This window comes from Netta rufina (genome assembly GCF_964035555.1).
Source record: "Netta rufina genome assembly, chromosome: 17".
In the NCBI taxonomy this organism is placed as follows: Eukaryota; Metazoa; Chordata; class Aves; order Anseriformes; family Anatidae; genus Netta; species Netta rufina.
In genome coordinates this window covers 760,863-786,464 of record NC_140141.1, presented here as the reverse complement: position 1 = coordinate 786,464, position 25,602 = coordinate 760,863, and the positions used below count along the sequence as shown (strand labels likewise).

The window sequence follows — 25,602 nt, the reverse complement described above, 5'->3', positions numbered from 1 at the left end:
TGCGTATGTAGCTTTTCAACCAAAAACACTGCAAACCCTGAGTTATAAATAGGAAACAAAAATGAAATTGGCCACACGTTACAGAGTAAAACTAGTTACACACTGACAGCCCAAAGGCATCAAATCTTTCTGGATGGGAAGACCTGCACAAGATCAACAGTCCATCAGCTCAGCAGCTCAGCAAGGGGTACCCAGCTCATGCCTTCAGAGCATCACAGGGTTATGGCACTCAGCTTTCCTTATTAACCCTACACCACATGCTGCACTTGCATGCCACACCTTTGCAGCCAAGTGTCTGGATGCCACCAGCTTGCAAGGATTGTCTTGAAATTGCATTTGACCCCTTGCAGTGGGTTTACATGGCAAGGTTTTGGTAGCAGGGGGCCATAGGGGTGGTTTCTGTGAGAAAGATCTAGAAGCTGCCCCATGTTTGGTAAGGGCCCCACTGCTGACCAGAGCCGAGCCAATAAGCGATGTTGTTTTGCGCCTCTGTGAGAGCATATTTAAGACAGGGAAAAAAACGCTGCACCACACAGCAGCTGGGAGAGTCAAGGGAGTGAGAAAACAGCCTTGCAGGTGCCAAGGTCAGTGTAGAAGGAGGGGGAGAGGTGCTCCAGGCACCGGCGCAGAAGTCCCCTGCGGACTGTGGTGAGGACCATGGTGAAGCAGGATGTCCCCCTGCAGCCCAGGGAGTACCACGGTGGAGCAGGGTTCCATGCTGCAGCCCGTGGAGGAGACCACGGTGGAGCAGGTGACCCTGCACCGACGGAGGCTGCCGCCTGTGGAAGACCCCTGCCGCAGCAGATTCCGGGCCGGACCTGTAGCCCGTGGAGAGGAGCCCACGCAGGAGCAGGTGAACCAGCAGGAGCTGCTGCCCGTGGGGGAGCCAGGTTGGAGCAGTTTTCTCCTGAGGGATGGACCCCGTGGTACGGACCCATATCTGGAGCAGCTCTGGAAGAGCTGCTGCCTGTGGGAAGCCCACACCGGATGAGTTCATCAAGGACTGCATCTCGTGGGTGGGACCCCACAGCACAGGGGACGAGAGTGACCGAGAAGGAGCGGCAGAGAAGAAGTGCTGTAGACTGACCATAACCCCCATTCCCCCATTCCCCTGCGCCGCTCGGGGGGAGGAGGTGCAAGAGGGTGGATGGGGGGGGAAGGTGCTTTTTTTTTTTTTCCTCCTTTTTCTCACTTCTCTTGCTTGTTAGTAATAGGCAATAAATCTTACTATCTCCTTATGCAGAGTCTGTTTTGCCAGTTACAATAATTACTGAGTGATTTTCTCATCCTTGTCTCAACCCTTGAGCCCTTTTCACATATTTTCTCCCCATTCCTCTTTGAGGAGGGGGAGTGAGAGAGCAGCTGTGGTGGAGCTTGGTTGCCCACTCGAGCGGAACCATGACACCCCTATTACCCTTATGCCTGAGCCCTGGAAGGAATACAGTTTATAACTGGGGGTGGGAAGCAGAATGAAAGCTACATTCCCTGCTCTTTCTTTGCAACCTGGTTTACTTAGCCCCCCCACTTTTGTGATATTTTGAACGATTCCCAGCTGGATAGAGTACAACTGTGATCACAGTTCTGTATCAGTATCCAAAGAAATAGGTCACTTGCATTTATCTTTGCTTACCATTAGTGTAAGGTGGTTGTTTAGAGCACAGACTTTGGGATGGGAGGAGCTGGGCTGAGGCAGCCTGGACACCGGTGCCAGCTCCGCCACAGCCTCCCAAAAGCACATCACTTCCCAGCTTAATGTAAGCACTCACTCCTCCCTCCTTCTCCTTGGATTTCCACAAGCTATTGGTGTCCAGCACTTCTGAAATTCAGATCCTTGAAACCAGCTGAGTCAGAGCTCATTTGTCTGCTCAACACAGTCTGCAGCACTTGTCAAGGGTTAATGGCTAGGAAGTCACCATCAGTACACAGACCAACTTATAGATACGCCTACTTTGTTTATATAGTACAAAGCTTTGACTGGACTGTCTTATACTTGGTGGAGATCTTATCTGTTAGGAAAACTTTCTAGTGTTTCTAAGTAGGATTAATAGAGGATTAAAAAAAAAAAGACAGCCCCTAGGCATTGTATATATTCTTAACATATCTGTGCTTCTAAACTATCTTTAATTAATGAAATATCCCCAAATTACTTATTAATATGGATCTGTGGATTTTGTAAACTCCAGACATTTTGCATGAATTAAAGAACAATCTAATGAAGTTTTAATGAATACAAAGTCACAGTTAATGTAAAATTTATATATAGCATGCCAGAGGGGAAAGGAATTTAAAAGTACTTTTAATCATAGATTATTGACAGCTGGATAGTTCATTTTTTATACTTTTCTAATGGCTGCTTAGTATTTATATTATCACATTTATCATGCTAGCATGTTATATTGTCCAACTTGGTACAGTTCAAAAAGTCAAATGGAAGCCAGCTCGTTTAAAGTCCTATTTGCTAATGAGGTATTTCTGCACCCTGCAGTGAGTGCAGAGGTGGTGTCCATGATGACTGCATTCTTTTGACTGCCACAGACTGTCTGAGAGGGGCAGTTGCACTCTTACTGAATTAGCAGCAATACTTGACATATTCTGCAACAGCCTTCAGCTTACTGAAGCTAGGTAGCTGAGATCTATCACCGGGGGGAGGAAACATACAATTAACTTTTACTAGTTGCAGCTAAACATGACCCCCACAAACTCCTTGATTTTGCCCTAAGCAGTGGCTGAGTGTGCACCTTTCCCGTTAGCAGCTAACACATCGCAACCTACAACTTCTTACCGTACTGATCCAGGGCAGTGTTTCAGTACACTTTCTTCCTCCTCTGTTTACTTGTGACTTTTTAAATGAGTCAACCATGCAAACAACTGGCACCAATGTTTTACTTCTCCTGGGCTCTGCATTAGAAAAAATAGAGTAAAAAATAGGGTAAAACTTTCAGAGAACAATTTTATAGTGGGGTGGAGTTTGCAGAAAAACCATTAAAATCAAATTAAGCTAAAAATGGTTCCATGACAACTGGTCTAAAGGAAAATAAAATTGAGACAACTGAGTGGAAGTGGAAACAAATATATATTATAAAGAATCAATTTATTTTGATTAACTCTATAACTGTTGAATGCATTCAACACAATTGTAAAGACATCCATTATTTTAATGCATTAAATACTTAACCCACAAAGTTCAAATAGTGCAGGAGAAAACTGAATGCCAGAGGTTTGGTACAACTACCGCAATCATATTTTCTTTATGAAAAAAACAATGCTTTAATGCTTCCATTGTACTGTTCATTACAGTATTTTTCCCTTTATGAACTGGAAGGATACAGAGCTAGAAAACGCTTTAGTCTTTCACTTTCAATATGACATTTAGTAAAAAAAAGTTACAAAACCATTAGCTTTTATAAGTGAACACTGGAATTCTTCAGCTAACGTAACACTGGATTGTTACTTTATAGCCAATAAAGAACCTCAAAACAAAAAAGCAGGATGACATCTTCGGCTACAATAATATTAAACCCAGAGTAATTACTGTAAATTCCACAGAAATAACCTCGAGTTACACCAGAAATACAGAGGTGATTGCTCCCCCACCTTCCAAATCCCCAGAAGTCAATGAACTAAGAGCTTAAAACAAGAAGGTTACATCACAAAATGAAGCGGCAATTACCTTCAGGAGTACCATGAAATATTTCAAGACTGAAATTATTCTGAGTCAAGTCGAACAGGTTTAGTGCATTATGATTTGGTTTTATAAAAACATTTAAATGCGCACTACATATAGAATATTTCTATGTTTCATAGTCAAGTAGCTAAAATCACTGTATATTCCTTGCAGGTACCTCTGAAACACAAACTGAAAAATAAAGATGCTGAAAATCCAGTTTAAAAAAAAAGTGAACCTCTTATGAACGACATTTTATTATCATAACTGTAACTTCTGCTACCGGTGCTCCCATTTGATGGTCTACTGATGTAAAAACTAACCAGAAAAGATGTATTTATCATATATATAAAAATCAAAACAGGCAGGTTCCTCCTTCCAGGCTGGAAAAAAAACTCCAAGACATATGGCATATTTAACCAATATAAGGGAGCTAAACTTTACCCAAGCCTTTCATAATGCACTTAACGAAATATTTTATTATTTTAAAACAACCATTAGTATTAAATAGCTTTTTTTTTTTTTTACATATAGTATTGTTATATACAAAACAAACACAGAACAAAGACATGAAAAAAGAATACACGACTTCAAAAATTCTGAAGCTCAGGAATATTTTGGTAGAGGTCCAAAGTCTCTGGGTTTGAGAAAGCTCCCCGCTGCTCAACTTCTTTCCCCGCAATTATTTGCTTCACAGCTACTTCCACTTTCTTTCCATTTATCGTGTACTGAAAAACAAAACCAGAATTGCAAAATTACACTTTTCAGGTAGTAACTTTATGAAAAAATAAAAAGCCTCACCACCTACCCAAGAACCCAGTGATGATTTAGCACAATGTCTTCCCTTTCCTGTTGTATTTGATGCATCAGAATATTTTCTGCATCACTTGAAAAGTGGAATTTGAAGAACAGTTGATACGAGTAATAAATTAAAATCACCTATTTGGTAATACTGTGAGAACCTGATGATGCTCCAGTTTAAGTCAATGGAACCAGATCAGAATTGTGGTATCAACACTAAAAATTTGTCATTTTATGTTTTGACACATCTAGTTTTCAAATATTTTTTAATTTTCTAAGGGTGAGCTCAAAGCCCAAACCCAGTGACTGGTCTTTGGGAGACTAAAACCCATGACTTACCTTAAATGTACAGCCTTTCTCATAATAGGGTTAAATGAAACACCGAGCTTAAAATATATTTTTAGATGACCTTCTCTGTTTTTATTTGCATCAAGGTTTTAATACTACCTTCCTTTTGGTTAGCATCACTGTAAAGTTTTAGGAAACCCTGAAAAGTTGACTTTCAAACACATCCTTAGCTGTGTCTGTCTCCTCTGGAAATTAAAACCAAACTTGCTCTACTACTGAATCTGGTCCTGCTGATCAAGGAACCCAGGTTGTTCCAGGCTTCCAAAGCTGTTGAAACTCCTTTCCAGGAATCACCACTTTTCATCATCAATCTTTCAGAGCAGGCTAAACAATTGTTAATTCAATACATTCTTTCAGTGTTGCTCTTGATGCTAAAACAAACTTTTTCTCATTAAAACTACTGAAGTCATGTGTAATCCTACCCTCTTGAATCACCTTAAGCAATCAATCTTCCTCCTCGACAATAAGCAACTTAAGTGTTCTGGTTTCTGAAAACTTGTGAAATTTAAGTGGACTGGAAGGGAACTGTCCACTTTAAAAAAAGATTACAGACTGTTCAGCAAAGCTAAATTATTTAATCAAACAGGCAAGCATCTTGTAGGTCACGATCAGAGTGCTTATCTCGTCAGGACAGGACTAGAAAGATTTGCACAAAGAATTTGCAATGTTCTTCAGCACCCAGAGATGCCATTAAAAACCATGCTTTGCATTACTGAAGTGATCAGTAAATCAACAGAGCTATGTTATTTACTTCTACCAGTATGCAGTGTCAGTATTCCATTAGGATTAGGCTGTATTTCAGGTGGAGATTCAAATACATTTCTATAAGTAGAAGAAAGAGGTTTCCATTCCAAGCAAAAACTTCAAAGAAAGATAGGAGACAGCTTTGATCACTTTACTACTGGCATATTTACCTAAAATGTAATTAACATTCACTCAATTTTAAATTCAGTCAAAGTGTGAACTAATTAATGATCCAAACAGGCTTTCCTGAGGGACAGACCATCATAAACACCTCACTGCCATCAACTTTATACTGTACATTCCAGTGATTTATGCAGTTTACAAGTTCAACACTTAATGCAGAAGCTAAATTGCAGCCTAGAAAATCTAGCCTTCATGATTTAACAGGTGCAGGAGATTTTACATTCATGCTAAGACAACATTTTCTACCTAATACTGTTGGACAGCAGTGGCCTGAAACAGAAGTAACTAAAGAGATCACATCCAAATGACTGTGCATTACATGGAGGCTGGCAGTCCTAAACCCTAGACCATTTCCACATAGAAACCTATATTGGCAGTAAATGCGTGTCAGAATACCAGATGGTTGGGCTGGAGCCTCGAGCCTTTCCTCTGGACTCACTCAAGTGTGTGTGCAAATGGCCTTGAGACGAGTACTCTCTGTACCCCCATCCTGCAATGAGCTGTCCATAGAGCTGCTGGGGAGGCTGTAGCATCAAGAGAAGACTAGGAAAAAAGCCAAGCATCCCAAAAAAGAGTTCACACTGCAAGGAAGAGTAGTGTAAAGTACTGCATTTCACAACTCCAGAAGACTGAGCATGCAGTACATTTAGCTATAAGACTTTCTTCTCCCTTTTGTAAGCAGAAGAATTTTATTTTAGTTATTGCTATTGGTAAGACAGTGATAGAGATACATTTAAATGGCTAAACAGATGTAAAAGTGAAATGGTTTACAAAATGATTTTATAAATTTGCTCAGTGCTCTCAGCTTTCATAAGAATGTTATTTCAAACAACAACAAAAAAAAAAACAAGCTTATGGGTAGCCTGAAAAGCTGAAGTTAAATTACCTTCTTAATATTTTCCTTTAAAAGACTTTAAGTATATATTACTGAGAAAATGCAGCACATATATTTATAAACTGAGAATGGGCATTTTTAGGTATTGTTAAAAAAAACAAAAACATGCTTAGCTGAAAAGGAGATGAAATGATGTTGCTAGGCAACACAGACAAACTATTTATAAAGCTCAAATACACTTTTGAGATGCTAAAATTTCCATGTATGTGGGTTTGAAGAGCAATGACAACTGCTCCTTAATTACTATTCAAGGTGACAAAGAAAAAAAGTAGGCAGCATTTTTCATGACATACCGGAATGCCTTTGGTTTCTAGAATGAGGCTTGGAACATGCCTGGCAGAAAGCGCTACACGTATTGCATCTCGAATTCTTTTCACCAGATCCTCGCTGAACGCGTGGTTTAGTGCCATCTTCAAGAAGAGTATCACCCTTTCCTCCCCATCTTTGTTGTACTGAGGGATGCAGAGGCTATCTGAAACCTCCTCAAAGGCCTCAACTGAAAAAAAAAAAAGTCCTTTTTAGCACAGGCTTGTTATATTCTGGGTGCACATTTTCTCTAATTGCACCAAAAGAAATGCATCACCTGCCCTAGAGCTAAATGGGAAAAACAGACTTCCTGGATTGGTTCATCTATTAGTCCTCCCTTCAGGTACTTTGTAATCCTAACTCCTACTCAGGTGCAAAACGGCGCTTAAGGACCAAAGATACTTACACCAGGGCAACAGTAGTCTGCTAGAACTTCTGGGATTGACAATGACTTTTATGCTAAACTGTTTTCTTTGGCTTTTCTTGCAATACCCATTACTGCTTAGATAGAAAACTGACTGGTCACACAGGAACAAGGAGTGGCAACAGGTGCCCAAGTCCCAGACTAGCACCTGTGCACAACCAGTAACGCCACCTTTCACAAGATAGACATTTGAAACTGTGTGCAGCTTGACATTCTCATGGGAACTGGATTTAAATACTAAGAGTTCAAACCAGTCCCTGCTAAAGCTGCTATTTATACTACAGAACCATCAAACCTGGGGAGGCAGACCCAGGTTTGTACCAGGATAAACCTTGAGCCTTTGTGCCAGTTCCAACCAGAGACTGTTCCCCAGTTTAAGTACAGAAGTGTTGAAATGGAGCATGACCCAGGGCAGCTGCCATGAACACCCACACAGCTCTTCCACAGATGAGGGAGGCTGATCCTCCAAATCTCACACAACACTAGGAAGATGTTGCTTCCAGCAAAACACTATTTACATTCAGAAGGTTATGGCAGTGCAATTTAGCCTCCCCACCTTCCTCTTACACTTTTGGAATCAACTGCAATCCTTCTGTCCTGGATCCTGGAATCATTACTCAGTCAGTTATGGTAGCATAAGCTCAATCACTTATCATTAGGAATGATAAAATAAATCAATGTCAAGAGCTTGTCTTAGGCAGAAAAAAAAAGAAAGGATAGCCTCAGAGTTTAGGTACTCTCATTAACTTGCATGAAATAATATCTGTAAGACCTTGTCATATGAAAGCAACATCTTGTGAAGAACATCTCAATAAGTCATTTTCAGTCCTACAGACCTTTTAGGAAGGCAACCAATTTCAGGCCTACAAGACAGACTTTTACGGTTAATGCTAATATGGTCTGTACCATCTTCCATTTGAAGAACAGTAGGCCTTATTACTTAATCTTTTCAAACACTTGTATAATGCATATATTTCAGATTTAAATCAACAAGGTCATAGATGAAAGATGTGGAAAGTTAATTTCATACCTATGTTATAGATTTCAGAACTTCCAAATCTTACTCCATTCGGATTTAATGTACCATCACTGAAAGTAACACACAAAACAAAGAAGCATTAAAATGTAATTAGAGTTTGATCAAAAGAAAAAATGATGCAATTAACCAAGTTTCTCTGAATTTCATGCAGGGAATATGCAGGCAGCCACCTCAGAAACAGAATTTTAAAAGAATTAAGTTCTGTGAAAAAGGCCTTCTGCTCATTAGAATGAAATTTCAGAGAACCTTCAGAGAACCTCAGCATTATTCATTTACCTTTCCTCCTCCCTCTTCTTTCCAGCAGCCCAAATGAGGTCGTTATTTCTCATTTTAGCTTAGAAATATACGTATTTACCACCAACAAGAAAACAGATCAAAAGTCTTTCTAGTCTGCATTTTATTGCAATTGTGTGCCATTAGTTTCCAGTATCTTATAGCTGGAACTTGCATTTCATATATAGCAGCCTCATACCTTCTATCTGTTGTGTAGGTCTGTTTGTGGCAATGCCAAAAAACTTCAAGTCATTCAACTTAGTTTTGAACAGCAGCTTGTAAATGCAAACAGAAAATTTAGCCGCATTTGTGACCTTGAATTTTTCTACGATCTCTAAGACAAGCACAACTTTATACCTGATTTTTTGTAATAAAGCTGCACTATAAAGCAAGTCAATAGCAAAGCCAAGAACAGAAAAACAGTTTTCCTGATTCTCCACTCGAATGTGCTGTGCTCCCAAACCAACCAAATGCTGAGCCATTACTATAAATCATGGAAAACTAAACCAAGTCAAACATCATCTTCATTTGCTTATACACAATGTGGCAGCACTTAGAAATGCTCTCCCTTCCCTCTAATACAGCTGCTTTGATTAATTCAAGGACTCAGATCTGTAACATGGAATTTAACAATCCAAATTCTAAACAGGCATGATAGACAGTTGTGTACATTATGCTCCAAGGTAAAGTTCCCAATTCTTAAAGCTTGTTTATTCAGAACATTTTATCCAAAATACTGTACCTGCGACCAAGCATCACAATTCCTCCTGTTTTGGGATTAATTTTGCAGTAATCCCCATGGGCCCAAACACCTATTTGAGAATGACAAAGGTTAAGCAGCTGGTTTCTCATCCTTCTACTCACAAAAGACATTGGTGTAACAACAGGCGTACCATCCATTTTTCCATCTGTTTTACAGCAAGAATCCTAACACATCATATGTATTTTGAGAGCTACCCACAGCAAATGTAGCAGTACTTAACTGTGCAAACAATCCATATTACATTTATTACAACAAGCTCGCTCACACAAGGGTAGCTCACATATTACGATCAAACCCTAGGTTACTTTATGATTGCTTGTTTGCAGGCTATCTAGCATCCTTGAGAAAACTGATGAAATTCTGCCCTGAACACCACATTTTGAGGAAACAAAATCTTTCACAAAGCTAATGATACTCCCACCAGTCTTTCTTGACCCACTTCTTTCACAATGCATGATTCTGCACAAGCAGCTCTCTGGGTTTGCACAATACGTCTCAGCAGTTTGCCAAGGAGCTTCTCTGTGCTTAATGCTCTTTATTATGTAATATCAGATTTGGCTCTTCAGAGTTGGAATAACTTCTGTAATATTTTTAAGATTGAGACCACGACCATTGTCTGCCACACACACAAATGCAAAACTTTTTTTTTTTTTTTTTACAGAAAAACAAAACCTTGGTAACACACATGCATATGCACATAACACTATTTTCTCTTGTACCTGTTACAACCTTAATCCCATTAACAAGGAAAACTAGAAAAGGATTTTCAGACAGAATCTCTGAAACAGTTACTTCAGTTCAATGACTCTGATTTTTTCCAATTAGAATAATGCTCACAAGCGAGCTTCAACATTCCTTCAGTTTTCCTGTATGATTATCTCCTGTTGCACATCCCGACTTTTCTTGCAATTCTACTCTGTATTACTGCTATTTATAGAAAAGCTATCTCCAGAAAGAAGCAGCTTGAGGTCTTGCTCCTATAAGCCCCCGCCCCGTAGGCAGCAGGGAGTTCAGCATCCCTATACCACATAAGCAAAAAACTCAGTGAGCACAGCTCAAGATGATTAGGAAGATGCTGAGAGCCAGAAGCTTTCCTTTCCTCTTACCAGAAGTGGGAAACTATGAATGCAGAATACGTATGTTGGAGGCAGCACATACTTAAGCTTCATGCTAATGAGGTAGCAGCCCAGTACTTATGCCTTAGGACTCACTCCTGCTAGGTAGAAGCAATCTGGCAGAGGTGCTACAGCACTCATTAATGGCAGATTGCTCCCTGACCTATTCAGCACTTCCACTTCACACTCATACCAAGCAGTCTATGTCTGCATTGCAGATTATCAAGCTGTTATAGCCATATATATGCATAATGACACCAGGAGCAAAATGGGATTGGCACTTTCCAGAGATTCTTCTTAAGTGATTTGGATCCATATTCATAACAAAGCACTAAAAAACAGAGTGAGAATTATCAGATATGCCTTAGATTTCTCACCCTGGAAATCTAGATTTAGAGCTGCATCTGCCCATCACTGGGCAGGAATAAAGCTGTACCTTCCTAATAGCAGCAATACAATCTATACTCTTGGTCAGCTTAAGCAGTGTCCAACACCCTTGGTTACATACCTGGGAATTTTGAAAAATAAGCCTTCCTGTATTTGCTTCCATTCTCATCATTCCAGAAGTGCGTAGGTTGACAGGGAATAGGTTTGGTACAAACCAGCTCTCCACTTTCACCCCAAACTGGCTTCCCTGTTTACAAAAGAAAGAGGCATTGTCTGCATTTCTCTTCTGTAAAGAAGGGAGCACCAAAACAGCGGACTGTTAGACATCTGATGACTGAAAATTAAGGTTATACCTGCTGTATTTTGTAAGTGAAGTAATATTTTTGGATGATATTATCCGGATAATAGTTACCTTCATCATTCCATGCTTCTACAGCCATTCCAAGATTTCTGGCCTGAATTTCTCCTTTGTAAACTGGAATTGTAACATTCTGACCCATGAAACATGAAATTATATCTGTCCCACCTGTAATAAAAGTCCATTTAGATTACACAGTACATTTTGTAAAAAGCTAAACTACATAAGAACTCTAGAAAAGCAGACTACTATGTTTGCCAAATGCTTCTGAACCACATTAAGCAGCACAGAATAAGAGTCAGCATTATCTAGGATGTAACATGACTTGTCGTAAAGGAGGTTTCTTCTCTTACTTTAGATGTGCATCTCTTCACACACATATTGCCTTCACACACAAACATTCCCTAAGGCATAACTTTTCTCCTTCCAGTAGTTTCTTTAACCATTTAAGGAAATTTCCACTTATAGAAGACTGAGAAAACAAACAGGCTCTAGTTTACAGAGTTAAGATATTCAAGATCACTTGAAAATGTTTTCTTGTTTGTTTTCATTAGTTTAAACTGTTCCATTCAATACTTTTTTGTTCTCATTAGCACAGTAGTTTGGAGGGAGGAGGCAAACACAGTATGAACAGTTATCTCAACTAAAAATAAGTATTATCATAGTGCTTGCTTAATTGAAATACTTATATTCCAGGACCTTAAAGACGTAGAATTCTAGGACAAGAATAATACTGATAGCTTTACTGAAAAATTAGTCTTCCACATTTGAGACCATTAATGTCTACAGTAACAATAGTAGTATAGTACTCTTACTAATACCAGAGTCAGAAGTGACCGCAGTAGCAGAATACTCAGATTCTAAAATCAGACTAAACTAAGTTAAAAAGCCTTGTGAAAATTCAGCCTTCACTACAAAGCAGAATGAGGGACCTTATACATGTATGAATACAAGTTGCCTCAGCCAGCACTCCTTACAACAAACCACACAGTATGTGGGCTTGATTCTCTAATTATATAATTTACAAAAATCTGTCTGCAGTGCCAATTATGTGGCATAAAAGAATTGAAATGGGACTAAGGAAAAACCTCTAAGAGAATTTCCTACTAAACTCAGCTATTTTCAGAACACTGCGTTCTGTAGGTTAATAGGCTCTTTTCTTGATCTCACCCTGTTACCCCAAAGGACAGCCAGTCAAAATAAATGATCCTGCTTAAAAAAGCAAAAAACCCCAAACATCCACTGTGTCAGAAACATTCTACCTAAAAGCTCTTGCATATGAGCTTCATTATGGCATACTGAATTATACAGAGAATCTCTGCATAAAAGAGACAACTTAGTCTAACTATACCCAAGCATGAATGATCCAAGGCCTAAGCTTGCCAATGTAGCAAGCAAGCAAGAAGGAAATGCACAGGCAAACAATTAGCAAGATGCATATAGCATAAAAGCATCACCTGAAATGGATCCAAGGAGGACGCTATTTTTTATATGTTTGTAGACATACTCATAGCTTTGAGATTTGAGCGGTGATCCTGTAGACAATATAGTGTGGAGTGTTTGGAGATTGTGTGTTTCACCTTAAAAAAGGAGGAAATCAAACTAGGTTAAGGTAGAATTTTTACAAGAGTTTGTAACCATTTGTCACTACAATCCAGAAAAATTACATAAATGATTTGTTTGTGACATGATTCAGAACCAGAACCTGAGAGGAAAGGCAGGAAGGAAGGTAAAAGGAGATGCAATAGCCTTTGGAAACTTACATGGTTTCAAGTTTTTCTCTTCTAGCACAGCCAGCCACTTTGCACCCGTTCCAAGGATGGTAATCCTAGAGGGAGAAAAAATTAAACGTTCTACGTATTTAAAGACTTTAAGATTCTGTAATTCCCACTGTAGTAAGCAGAGGCTGAAGGCACTCTGTATATTGATGGCTCAAAAGGATGTGCCTTGCACTTTGAAAGCTTTAGGAAACTACATTGCTTGACTAATCAAAGTTAGTGAGGTCACATGTCATTAATGTTGAGACATCATGTTTAGTATCTTTAAGACTGAGCAGACCGTTCTGTCTCCCAGTTGCATATCACCAGTCTTTATGACAATGCAGTAAGACCCAGAGCAATTACATTATGCAAGACTTTCACAACAACACTGAAGGCACAGTGTTAAATATTTCAATTAACGTAATAAATAAAAAAAATACAGCTTTGGGAATCTTGTCCATTTTTCACTTTTGACAAATAGGGAACATGGCACTTCTCATTTTTGTGTGAAATTATTGGAGAACTTCTCCAATACAACACAATTACAACTCAAAAGAAAGGCTGTATCCCTTCTATGTTTCTAGTTTGCTGTACCCAACTCTATCAGAGGAAGCGCTAATTTGCTATTTTTGCTGAACTTCGGGAAACCTTATTCCTGCTTTCTGCTAATTTGTTTTAAAGTACAGCAATAAACTTACTCAAGAACATGTGTAGAGACAAATAAGAATGGGATACAGGTTGAATGCACAGAACTTGGGTAGTACATACATCAGTATAACTAATTTAAAACCAAAATCCTATCTTCACTTGAAGGCAAAATGAAAAGTAGCACAGCTCTTGAGATGATACCACCCCATTTCAGAAGTGGAATGAGGGCTATCCCACTATCACCGCGGATGTCTTCCTCTGCCATTTACATGGCTGACAGTTGAGAGGCTGCTACCTTTGGGCAGGGACAGGTTACTTGCACAACTATCTCTGCATAAAGCAATTTATCGAGCACCATGAGAGCACACACAACTGAACTTCTCCCTCACTTCACTTACTATGTATCACAAACACACGAACAATTTTTACTCTTGTGTAATATCCTACTTTCCTTCCATGCTTCAGATTATTGCTTATTTTATAGTTAGAATATGTAATGCTTCTCTGTATTTTTAAACTCTTTGACACTTTCTCTACAGCACATGTAGAGACTAATCTGCTATTATTTCTTTCCAAATACTAGATAACTGATGGGTGGTGACTAAACACAGTTCACTTGAATAGATCTTTCATTGAAGTCCACTTAAGTAATTCTGGCCATGAAGTACGAGATTGAATATTTTTATAGTATCATCAAAATATCTGAACGGAAGTATGGTACATCTTCAGAGAAGCAAGGTAGTCTTAATGTGTTTTTTTTTTTTTTTTTTTTTAACATGTAGCATATGACAGTTGGGAACAGACTGCGTTATGAAGTACCACACAGATGGCCACCACATTTAGCACCAGATTACAAAAGTGAGACATGCAGACACATTTGAGTTATCTTCACTTACTTTTGGCATGTAGAAACAATGCTTAAAAATAAGTTGTCTTATTCCTTGATTCTAAATTTTTGCCTGTTCTGCTGTTTGGGGGGGGAATGCTAGGGGAAAGAGGTGTTAAGCTATTGTTTTTTTAATGGAAACATTCCAACTAGGCATTAATCTTCAGTTATAATAGCCAGAGATAAAATGTCAATCTTTAAACTCATGGCACAAAAGACAGTGAAATTTAAATTAATAATTACCAAGAGTCAGGAAAAAGTCTTTTGGCATCCATTTTCTAAAATTAATTCATTGGTGGTAATTACTAATTAAAAATGACACTTATTTTACCACAAAGTAACATCATTCAGATCTACGCTCCTTACATCCAGTTAGAAAAGTGGGAAAAATACAAAAAGCAAAGTTTAACCACTATAGTAAAACACCACCACAGGATTTGTTTATGATACCTGTTATTTCCCTTGGATTCGAGAGAGGGCACTGTGAGCATTGCTAGATACAAAGGACCGTGTAAAACAATTAACAAATTGCCTGACAGGGTGAATCTAATATTACAGATTAAAGAGCAAAATATGAAAATATAAGCAGCCCTGCTGAGCCTTTCCAGTCAATTTCTGTCTTTAAGTCAAAGTGCTGTATAAAAAGTCATATGTTGTGCTGACTGAAACAAAAGATTCTTTTAAGTTCTGTGCACTGAGAAATTACTCTTTAGATTGCTCCCAATTATTGCCTTTTGAAAAAGGCTGCTCTTGAAAACTGACTATTGAACCAAAATTCTTTGTTTGCTTGGAATCCAAATACCTGAATCAATTTTGAAACAATCAGCTCTTTTTCTCTTCTGCTCTCTCAAATATTGTTTTTAGTGCTAAATTTTAAGTAGTTCTACTCAACATTAAGGCAAAACTGTCAGGCTACGTGCTAGTTTTTGACACCTTTAATGAGGTTGGTTTTGCAGTAAACCTAACAGGATCATACCCCAGTCTGTCAATCAAGTCCCAGAGCACGTTTGGTGATGGAATTAGAGGAGATCCATCATAGAGGACCACTGAAGCTCCTGTAGCAAGTGCAGTCACTAACCAGTTCCACATCATCCAGCCAGTCTAGGAAAGAAAATACCTCCATTAGTTTCTATCTTTGTCAGCTAATCATCCACTTTCCTGGCAGCAGTATCACAGGGCCGGGAATATTGTTGTCATATAGCTGCAGAGCTACAGACAACTAGAAAATGAACAGGCAAGGCTTTTCACATAATCATTTGGCCCAAAGCATGCTCTCTGTCCTTGTTCAAGATATGCTATCTTCCCCTCCACTTTCCTCCTTGCCTGGAAGTTTTAAACTGTTAAACCAGCACAAGTTTATATTTATCTTTGCTGATTACCTCTAATCATATTATTTAAGAATCAGAAAATAAGACTGGAGTGCTGTTTATCCTCTCACCTGTCCCAAGGCTGGATTAGAACATTCCAAATGAACATTCAACTAACTTGCCTTATATTGCCTTATTATACTCTAATGGCATAGGGATTCCAGACCTCCCTACACATGTAGCTTTAAAGCATGAGTCAAAAGATAGGACAAGGTAATCATAATTCCTCTGTGGAGGTACTACAAACCAAATAGTAGTGTCAAAGTTCAGAAAGGAACTCATGAGGAAAGACATGAGCCTTCTCAAACTGTTAGAGTAATAGAGGACTGCAGAATCATTTTCTTTACCAGAACATTAGAAAAAAACATAACTGAACCCATACAAAGATCATCCAGTTTTATTCCTTTTCTTTCAGTAAAACTCAGATGTTCAGATTCTTTCCTCTCCATCAAAACAGAGAAAATCCTCATCTTCAGTATGGTTAATTACATGTTGCAGGAAGGTAGAGCCTATTTTGCAGATTAAATTGATGAGGCAGTTAGGTCAATGACCCTAAAGGACTGTAAAAATCAATTAGTTTTCCTCACTAATTAGATTAGAAACATTTAACATAGGTTTGACCTTTCATCAGAAAGGTCCCTGCTCCATTTTTATTATCCCACATGATTATTTACTTATTTAAAAATCTGTTAAGTAGGATGATTCTTTACAGAGCAAGAATTAAAAATATATAAAAATGAAATTGCTGATTTGCAGGGAAAGCTCCCTCAGCTTTATAAGAAAAATGTACTAAAGAGTTTTTAGAAATGCCTTAATAAGCCACACTTGCCGTTGTATAGTACATAATTATGTCAGTGCTGGTCATGTTGCCATGAAGAATGTGTTCCTTCAGATGCTGTATTAGCGTACCCTGAAAAAATAATAGTAAAAAAAATATAAGTGTACATAAATGGAAAGGAAAACTGACAGCACATTAAGTCTTCAAAAAAAAAAAAAAACCACCTGATGTTGTCTGTAGTTCACAGGATGCATTCCAGGATTACAGACAAGTATTTTCTTCTATCCACAACTGAAGTAACTCCCAGGCCTATCTAAATCAGCAGCAGTGATTGCATTCTCCATTTTCTCACAGAACTTCTCAGCCTCTCTCATTAGACCTCAGCAATTCCCACTGCACACCACTTGTAATTCATGGAATAAACAACTTTCTTCATTTCCAACTCTGCCCAGCTATCAGAGCTGCACAGTACTCCATGCAGACTATCATTTTAACAGTATGGTTTTACCAATCAGATTTGTCAGGTAAATAGCAGGAAGATTCCATGTTCGGTATATCTAGTCAGCTTTGAGGAATGAGGGACCTACAGCTACTATGAGCTGCAGCAGCTATCATACATTATTTATGCAAATCACCTTACCTATTAACGCTCAGGAAACAAGAGACTTAACTACACATATCTCCTGTAAATAGTGAAGTGACTAGAAACATAGAAAATCTCATTGCTCACAGCATCAATATTCACAAAACTGTAGTAAAATATATTTCCTTTTCACTTTTGTTGGAAATGCAGCTGAAGTGTTTTTCTAATCATCATTAAAGTGTAATTTGTTAGGATAAATAAGTTTATAAACTACTTCTAAGTCACTTCACTGCAGTGACACAATGTGGTTGATTTTAAAATAGTGCTTTTTGTGTTTATGTAATGAGTTACAGCGGAACTTAAGAGCCACATAAACATGCAATAAGATTCATGCAGAAAGAAAATATATTACAGGTAAATATTTGAAATGAAAAAGTCATAAAAACAGCACACATTTTGGGAGAAAAGGGAGAAAACATTAATTAAAAGAGTAAATCTGATTTTCTTATTGGAACCATGTCTTAATTCACCTGCCAGTGTTTGAATACAGTGAGCTGTCACAATGCTGCCATCTAGCTATACACTACTATTACCAACATTTAAAAATTTTACATTCAGGATTTACAAATGCTATGACTAACTCGTTAGCTTTGCCAGAAGAATTGCAGGTGTTAACTTAATTATTCCATGTATAAAAGCAAGCACATTGCCTCTGAAATAACCACACAAAGTAGTAAAAGTAAAATTCAATTAAAATTTTCAAGAAAAGCTTTCCTTTAAATAACCATTTAGTTATTACTTTTCCACAGCTTCCAAAACAGTTTTCTTTAACAATAACTTTATGCAAAGACCATGAAATATTCCCCCCTAAAGCCCTGGTAACCCTCAGTCTGTAAAAATAGATAAATCACAGAATCGAAGGGGTTAGAAGGGACCTTGAAAGATCATCAGGTCCAACTCCCCTGCCAAAGCAGGTTCCTTAGAGCAGGCTGCCCACGTAGGCATCCAGACGGGCCTTAAATATCTCCAGAGAAGGAGACTCCACAACCTCCCTGGGCTGCCTGTTCCAGTGCTCCATCACCCTCACCGTGAAGAAATTCTTTCGCATGTTGGTGCGGAACTGCCTGTGCTCTATCTTGGGACCATTACTGCTTGTCCTGTCCCTGCAAACCACTGAAAAGAGGTTGGCCAAATCCCTCTCTCTCCCACACCTCAGGTATTTATACACATTGATGAGATCCCCTCTCAGTCTTTTCTCCAGGCTGAACAGACCCAGGTATCTCAGCCTTTCCCCATAGGGAAGATGCTCCAGGCCCCGTATCTTCTTTGTGGCCCTCCACTGGACTCTTTCCAGGAGATCCCTGTCCTTCTTGTACCGGGGAGCCCAGAACAGGACGCAGTACTCCAGGTGAGGCCTGACTAGGGCAGAGTAGAGGGGGAGGACCACCTCCCTTGACCTGCTGGCCGCGCTCCTTTTAATGCACACCAGGATCCCATTGGCCCTCTTGGACACAAGGGCACACAGCTGGCTCATGGTCAACCTGTTGTCCACCAGGACCCCTAGGTCCTTCTCCTCGGAGCTCCTCTCCAGCAGGTCATCCCCCAGCCTGTAATGATACATGCTGTTATTCCTTCCCAGGTGCAGGACTCTACACTTGCTCTTATTAAACCTCATTTGGTTTCTTCCTACCCATCTCTCCAGCCTGTCCGGGTCTCACTGAATGGCAGCACAGCCTTCTGGCATGTCAGCCACTCCTCCCAGCTTTGTGTCATCAGTGTACTTGCTGAGGGCAGACACTATTCCCTCGTCAAGGTCGTCGATGAAGATGTTGAACAAGACCGGACCCAGCACCAACCGCTGGGGAACACCACTTGTCACAGGTCTCCAGCCAGACTCTGCATCACCAATTACCACCCTCTGAGCTCGGCCAGTCAGCCAGTTCTCAACCCACCTTACTGTCCACTCCTCTATCCCACACTTTCTCAGCTTTGCTACCAGGATTTCATGGGAGACAGTATCAAAAGCCTTGCTATAGTCAAGGTAGGTGACATCCACTGCTCTCCCCTCATCTACCCAGCTGGTGATGCCATCATAGAAGGCAATGAGGTCTGTCGAGCACAACTTCCCCTTGGTCAATCCATGCTGACTACTCCTCATAACCTTCTTCTCTTACAATTGCTTGGAGATGGCATCCAGAAAAAGCTGTTCCAACACCTTTCCAGGGACAGAGGTGAGACTGACTGGCCTGTAGTTTCCTGGATCCTCCTTCTTGAAGACCGGAGTGACACTGGCTATCCTCCAATCTTCAGTCACCTCTCCTGTTCTCCAGGACCTTTCAAAGATGATAGAGAGCGGTTCAGCAATCACCTCTGCCAACTCCCTTAGCACACATGAATGCATCCCATGGGGACCCATGGATTTGTATGCATTGAGCCCACTCAGACGCTCCCGAATCACTCCCTTGTCAACAAGGGGGGAAATCTCCACTTCCCAGACTTTTTCTCCTCCCTCCAGGGTCGAGGAGTCCTGGGGGGGGGGTGGGGGAGGAATCCTTGAAGCAACAACTGAAGGAAAGAAAGCATTCAGTATGTCCGCCTTCTCGGCATCTCCCGTTACCAGGGCACCCCCCTCGTTCAGCAAGGGACCCACATTATCCCTAGTCTTCCTTTTACTGTTTACATTCTTAAAAAAAAAAAAAAAAAAAGCCCTTCTTGTTATCTTTTATCTGTTTTGCAAGTCTCATCTCTAGGTGGGCTTTAACCTTCCTTATCACATCCCTGCATGCCCTGACAATTTTATACTCCTCCCAAGAGGACAGGCCCTTTTTCCTCATTTCATAAACCTTCCTCTTCCTTTTGATCTTATCAATGAGCTCCTTGCTCATCCACACAGGTTTCCTGCCCCCCTTCCCCGATTTCCTACTCTTAGGGATGCACGGATCCTGAAGTGCTGCTTAAATGTAGCCCAGCTCTCACATGCGCCCTTGCCTTCTAGCAACCTAGCCCATGAGATACTCCCAAGCAGGTCCCGAAAGAGGTCAAAGTTGGCTCTCTGAAAGTCCAGGGTAGCAATCCTACTTTTAACCTTACTTCTTCCACCAAGTTCCATCTTGAACTCCACCATCTCATGGCTGCTGCATCCCAAGCTGCTCCCAACCTTCACATCCCTAACAAGCCCACCCCTGTTGGTAAGAATAAGGTCCAGAAGCACCCCCCACCTCATCAGCTCCTCCACCACCTGCATCAGAAAATTGTCCTCAATGCATTGTAGGAACCATTTGGACTGTGCGTGCATGGACAAGTTGCTTACCCAACAGATGTCTGGAAAATTGAAGTCCCCCATGAGAACCACTATCCGTGATCGTGAAGCTCGTACCAGCTTCTTGTAGAAAGCCTCATCGACCTCCTCTTCCTGATCTGGTGACCTGTAGTACACCTCCACAACAGTGTCCCCCATACCAGCCCACCCCTTAATTCTTACCCACAAACTCTTCACTTGTCCATCACCCTCCACCAGGTGGAGCTGGGTACACTCTAATTGCTCCCTCACATAAAGGGCAACCCCACCCCACCCACCCCGTTTCCCCAGCCTGTCTTTCCTAAAGAGGACATAGCCCTCCATGACTGCGTTCCAGTCATGTGAGTTGTCCCACCACGTCTGTGACTGCAACAAGATCGTGGCCCTGTGACCAAACACAGATCTCAAGCTCATCCTGTTTATTTTCCATGCTCCACGCATTGGTGTACAGGCACTTTAAGGAAGCAGCAGGCACAGTTACCACTGGAGGGATGCAATAAGAAAAAAATTCCAGATGGGGTATTGGGATCATTACCTTCTCTGAGGAGCCCTTGGACAATCCTATGGGACAACTCAGAGGTCTTTCCCTACTATCTTCAGTGACAGCAGTGACAATTTCACCCAGCCCTTCTTTGTCACTTTTAGCTCCCCTCCCATCCCCCATCAAACCTAGTTTAAAAATAAATGTATTTTGGTAAAGTATATAGCTGTTTGAAAGCCTACAACCTAAGATGCTCTCTCAAGCTTATTTATAGGACTTGTTTACTTATAGGACTCGTAGGATGCTCAGAATAAATCTTCAGTGTTTAGCACTACATGGCATAATCTGGCAGCTGACAAAAACCTTGTCAGCTTGTCATCGCTGGGTTTAGCATGCAGCTAATACAGTGGTGAGCATCTGGAGCATCAAAAATCAGTAGGTGCTGCTGCTCTTGAGCCACGCTATCAGTGCGTAAAGGATGAGCACCAAGAGGTTAGGTAGCTCAGAGAGCAGCAGTTCCTGGCTGCTGGTCCTGGTCCCAGTCCCAAATCACCACTGTTCTTTCTGCAGCATCCAGAAATATTCAGGCCTGAAGAATCCTCAGCAATTTGCCTACAGTTACACAAGAGCTCTGTAGCAGTGCAGCTACTTGAGCCCAGGTCCCAGGAGTCCTTAAAATGGATAGAAATGAACTGATTAAGATTGTTACACAAAGGAAAAAAATAGGCAGTATGGAATAACTGAAGAGAAGCCTGTGTAAGGAGCAGTACAACTTAGGAAGAAATAGCTGGACCAGTTCTACCAGCTAGGTGACATACACTTGCTCCCAATAGCTGAAATCTCTGAAAGGTCTCCATACTGATGTCTAAATCAAAATTATTTTATATCCTCATTAATCTGTGTTTGCTTACAACCAGTAACTTACATGTATATATTGGAAGTTTCATTGTGAGTTACTGAACAACTATCAGTAATCAATTCTTCCTTAAAGTACATTACAATTTAAGATGCTGCTAAAGGAAAAAAGAACATAATGCACAGAGATATATATACATAACACAGCTCTGGGGAAGACATACCCCTGCTGAATGAACCATGCATTTTGGTGCCCCTGTTGTGCCTGATGAATACATGATAAAGAGAGGGTGACTAAAAGGCAGCTGTTCAAACTCCAGCTGTGGCGCCTGGTCTCCTTTCCCAGTAGCAAGGAAATCTTCTAAAAAGACACTGCATAAGAGGAGAAAAGGAAACATTTCTGTGTGTTTTTTTTTTTAAAAAAAAAAAAAAACAAAACAAAAAAAAAAAACATTACCCTAGCCCATATTTAAGATAACCTCTGTATCTAGTAGGTCTTTTACAATAAACTATATACTCAAACTATGTATATTATTTTCATTCCTAGTCATTCTACTCTGTTTGAATTGCTTTTTGTTTCCTTTTCCTCTTAAAAAGAAGCATTAGTATCATATTGAGATGTAACAAAAAATCAAGCCTAAAAATCTCCACCTATCATCAGCTGCCTGCCTTAACAGATGAAAGCAGATTCCCAGTTTGTCAGTGGAGGTTTGGCTTTAGGATAGGAGCTACACAAATGTCTGTTCATGTAATCAATGACAACAGAATTCTCCACATTGCTTCTCACACTGTAAATGCAGCCCTGCTGTACTGAGTACTTATTAAAGCTTTAGCTTAATTTTAAATCCAGTATTATGTCTTGAAGCAGCATGGTCTTCCACTTAACTTTGAACTAGCAACTGCACCACTCTAGCCAACAAAAAAGGCTAAAAATGTCTCTTTCCTAGAAAAGGGTAACACAGCTCTGCCTCCCATCTTGATAAAGCCAGTAAAAAGTATCCCATGATATAGCAGCTTGAGATGGAATAGGAAGAGGCAGAAACTGCTGCCTAGCCAATCTCCACTGCATGCAGAGGACGCTTCAGTTTAAGCCTTAGTCACCTTTAATATGGCGACTGGGGTCCTAAATTAAATGCCACTCTTGCCATGGTTCCTAAAGAGAAAATAATCAGAATAACTAAGGGAAAGAAAGAATGGAAAAAATCCAAACTGATTTTTCCTGTGCTGTCTCATCCCATGACACATTCTGTGCTTCCTTTATTTGGAAGGGAAAGATCGTTTGAGGAACATTTGCCTTCATTTGAGAACCGTCACACCAACAGCTGGGTTTGTGGAAGCTAAATACCACCTGTGCTTTCCTAATGGACCCATCTCAAGAAATCTGGCTAAAAGAAATCTGGCTAAGAAATCTGGCTAAATCCTAGCTTTTACAAGCTAAAGAGGTCATAAATTTTCAAGACATATCAGCATCCATCCCTAGTTCGGATAGTCTCCCATTACCTGCCAGGAATCTTAGAGATATCTATGGTTTCTCTTGAGGAGACATATGGAATCACCACCACTTTTTTTATATCTGGAAGCCCTGGAAGGAATTAAAAAATACTACATTCAGTTATACAACTTAAAAGTTTTTTCTGTCCAATTGGATCATAGTGTAATGCCCTAAGGAACAGAGGTAAATCTGATGCATTGAGTATTGGATATAGTTTTAGCGTTTAAGAAAACCTCAAAGTTCTGTTACTTAAGATATGATTTCCTCATTATTGTCAGCCTTTTAAAAATAAAAGCATAAATCATCAAGCTTTAGTGCTGTAACACCTCTTCAGTTATTTTCAGCAGCACTTCACATGGGCATAGAAAGACAGCATCACCAATTCTCCTGTTCCCCCACTTACACTGCCAGCTGATTTATGCTGATAGTTTAAATACATTGATACTGCTAAGCAAGAAAAAGACTTAAAATTATGCAAAAAAAAAAATGCTTTTCACTCGTATCAATTCTGCGATTTTAATTGGGCATAGGAATACTGGAAAGGAACAGGGACAGCAACAAGCAAAGGTGTTGTTTTCAGTGACAGCGCAAGCTTTGAGTGTGCACTGAATTACAGTATAAGATTAATGGTATGTAGTGAATGGTATACCTTTTACCACACTCAGGAGCTTTTCCAAGTGGTTATGTTCTTTGCCATTGTACACAACAGCTTCAACAGAGAAGATGAGCTTAGGCTGAATTTGGGAAAATCTGTCCAACACACCCTAAGGACAGAGAAAAACAGGTTAAAAATGAATTGCTAAAACAGGAAAATCCACTGGAGGCTTAACACAGGTCTTGTTTTAAGCAAGGAATAAGGATAAGAATTGGCAAAATAATTGTAAAAAGACTGCTTTCATGTGTCCTTCACTCACCCAAGATCTTCAGGGTACAACAGGTTTGTAACCATGGATTTTGTGACCCCCACCATCCATCAACCAGTAACAAGATCACCACAGATCACAGAACATTCACTGAGGGATCAAGTTTACAAAGCTATCTAACTCAAAATTAATCTTGAGATTTAAATTTATAAACCCATCTAAAGAGAATAAGCACCTAAGTGAGATGTGGGTAGGAATAAGGCACTTACCTTACTTGAAGTCCCCCAAAATTTTATTTTCATCTTCCCACAGGTGCTCTCTATATGCCCTTGTAATCTATCCCCAGTGCTATTTTGACAGTGTACAGAAAAACAGGGAAACAGGGAAAAAAGTCTTCTGGAAGATGCATTTATCATACAGCAAGGTGGCGCTTCACATGAAGCTCTGCAATCATTAGCAAAGGAAGTCGTACCACTGATTTTTACCAGAATGACAAGATATCAAACACAAACATGCCACCAACAAAAAAAACTAACAGTTTTTCTAGAACCCCTGGGGCAGGAAACATTCAAATGCTACATTTTTAGGTGTCCACCAGCTAAGACTGTTTCCAGGATTTTACCATAGCTATTATCACATTAGAAGAAAACCCTTGTGGTGTTTTCTTTTATTATTTTTTTCGAGGTACACTGCACGCAGCAGCTTACCAGAAATGGATCTTTTTGTATTCAACAGCAAGAAGCAAATCCTTTTAGTAAAAGCTCCCAGCATAGGGTGATGTTCATCCCTTTCTACACACATTACTTGAAATATTAAGAACTACAAGATGAGTCAATACTATAAAATTGTCAGCTAACTGCTTAAGCAGTCTCCTAAATCATGCTGCAAAAAATAGACCTTATATGTCTAAAAAATAGACTTTATAGATGTCATGTACTTATTCTTCCCATCAGCCTTATCATCTGTCCTGTGCATCGTGCTCTACTTTGCAACCAGAATGAAGCCAAATTGTTACCAAACCAAGAAGATCAAGACAAAAAGAAAAAATCACAATCAACACACCTCTGTTAAACTCCTTTCCAAACTAAGCTGGTCAGGCTTGCAAGAAAGCCTACTGCAGAAGCACAGGTCCTGCCACAACTACTTCTCCATGTTGCCTCTCCAGGAAAGTTCCCTGACCACCACTGGTAAGGAACAGGGGTGCAACTAAATATAATTAGCAACTGTCTCTGCTGAACATCACTTGGACACACTTTCTCTACTACTGCCTGAAGAAAAATGTTTTCCAGAA

At 39.9% G+C, this 25,602-nt stretch overlaps 1 protein-coding gene across 1 annotated transcript in view; it reads right to left on the bottom strand.

The window, feature by feature from the left end:
* Window positions 1-3,134: 3,134 nt before the first annotated feature.
* The window catches only part of AACS (acetoacetyl-CoA synthetase), a 43,210-nt gene continuing 20,742 nt past the window's right edge, over window positions 3,135-25,602 (bottom strand). Inside the window, exons 6-18 of the mRNA XM_084297037.1 lie at window positions 24,098-24,212; window positions 23,457-23,538; window positions 22,181-22,328; window positions 16,791-16,871; window positions 15,571-15,695; window positions 13,064-13,128; window positions 12,758-12,880; window positions 11,355-11,468; window positions 11,064-11,189; window positions 9,420-9,489; window positions 8,396-8,454; window positions 6,929-7,131; window positions 3,135-4,392 (exon numbers count right to left, since the gene is read on the bottom strand). Of these exons, the coding sequence (XP_084153163.1) occupies window positions 4,255-4,392; window positions 6,929-7,131; window positions 8,396-8,454; window positions 9,420-9,489; window positions 11,064-11,189; window positions 11,355-11,468; window positions 12,758-12,880; window positions 13,064-13,128; window positions 15,571-15,695; window positions 16,791-16,871; window positions 22,181-22,328; window positions 23,457-23,538; window positions 24,098-24,212 (1,449 nt within the window). The 3' untranslated portion in view covers window positions 3,135-4,254. The remainder of the gene's footprint in view (window positions 4,393-6,928; window positions 7,132-8,395; window positions 8,455-9,419; window positions 9,490-11,063; window positions 11,190-11,354; window positions 11,469-12,757; window positions 12,881-13,063; window positions 13,129-15,570; window positions 15,696-16,790; window positions 16,872-22,180; window positions 22,329-23,456; window positions 23,539-24,097; window positions 24,213-25,602) is intronic.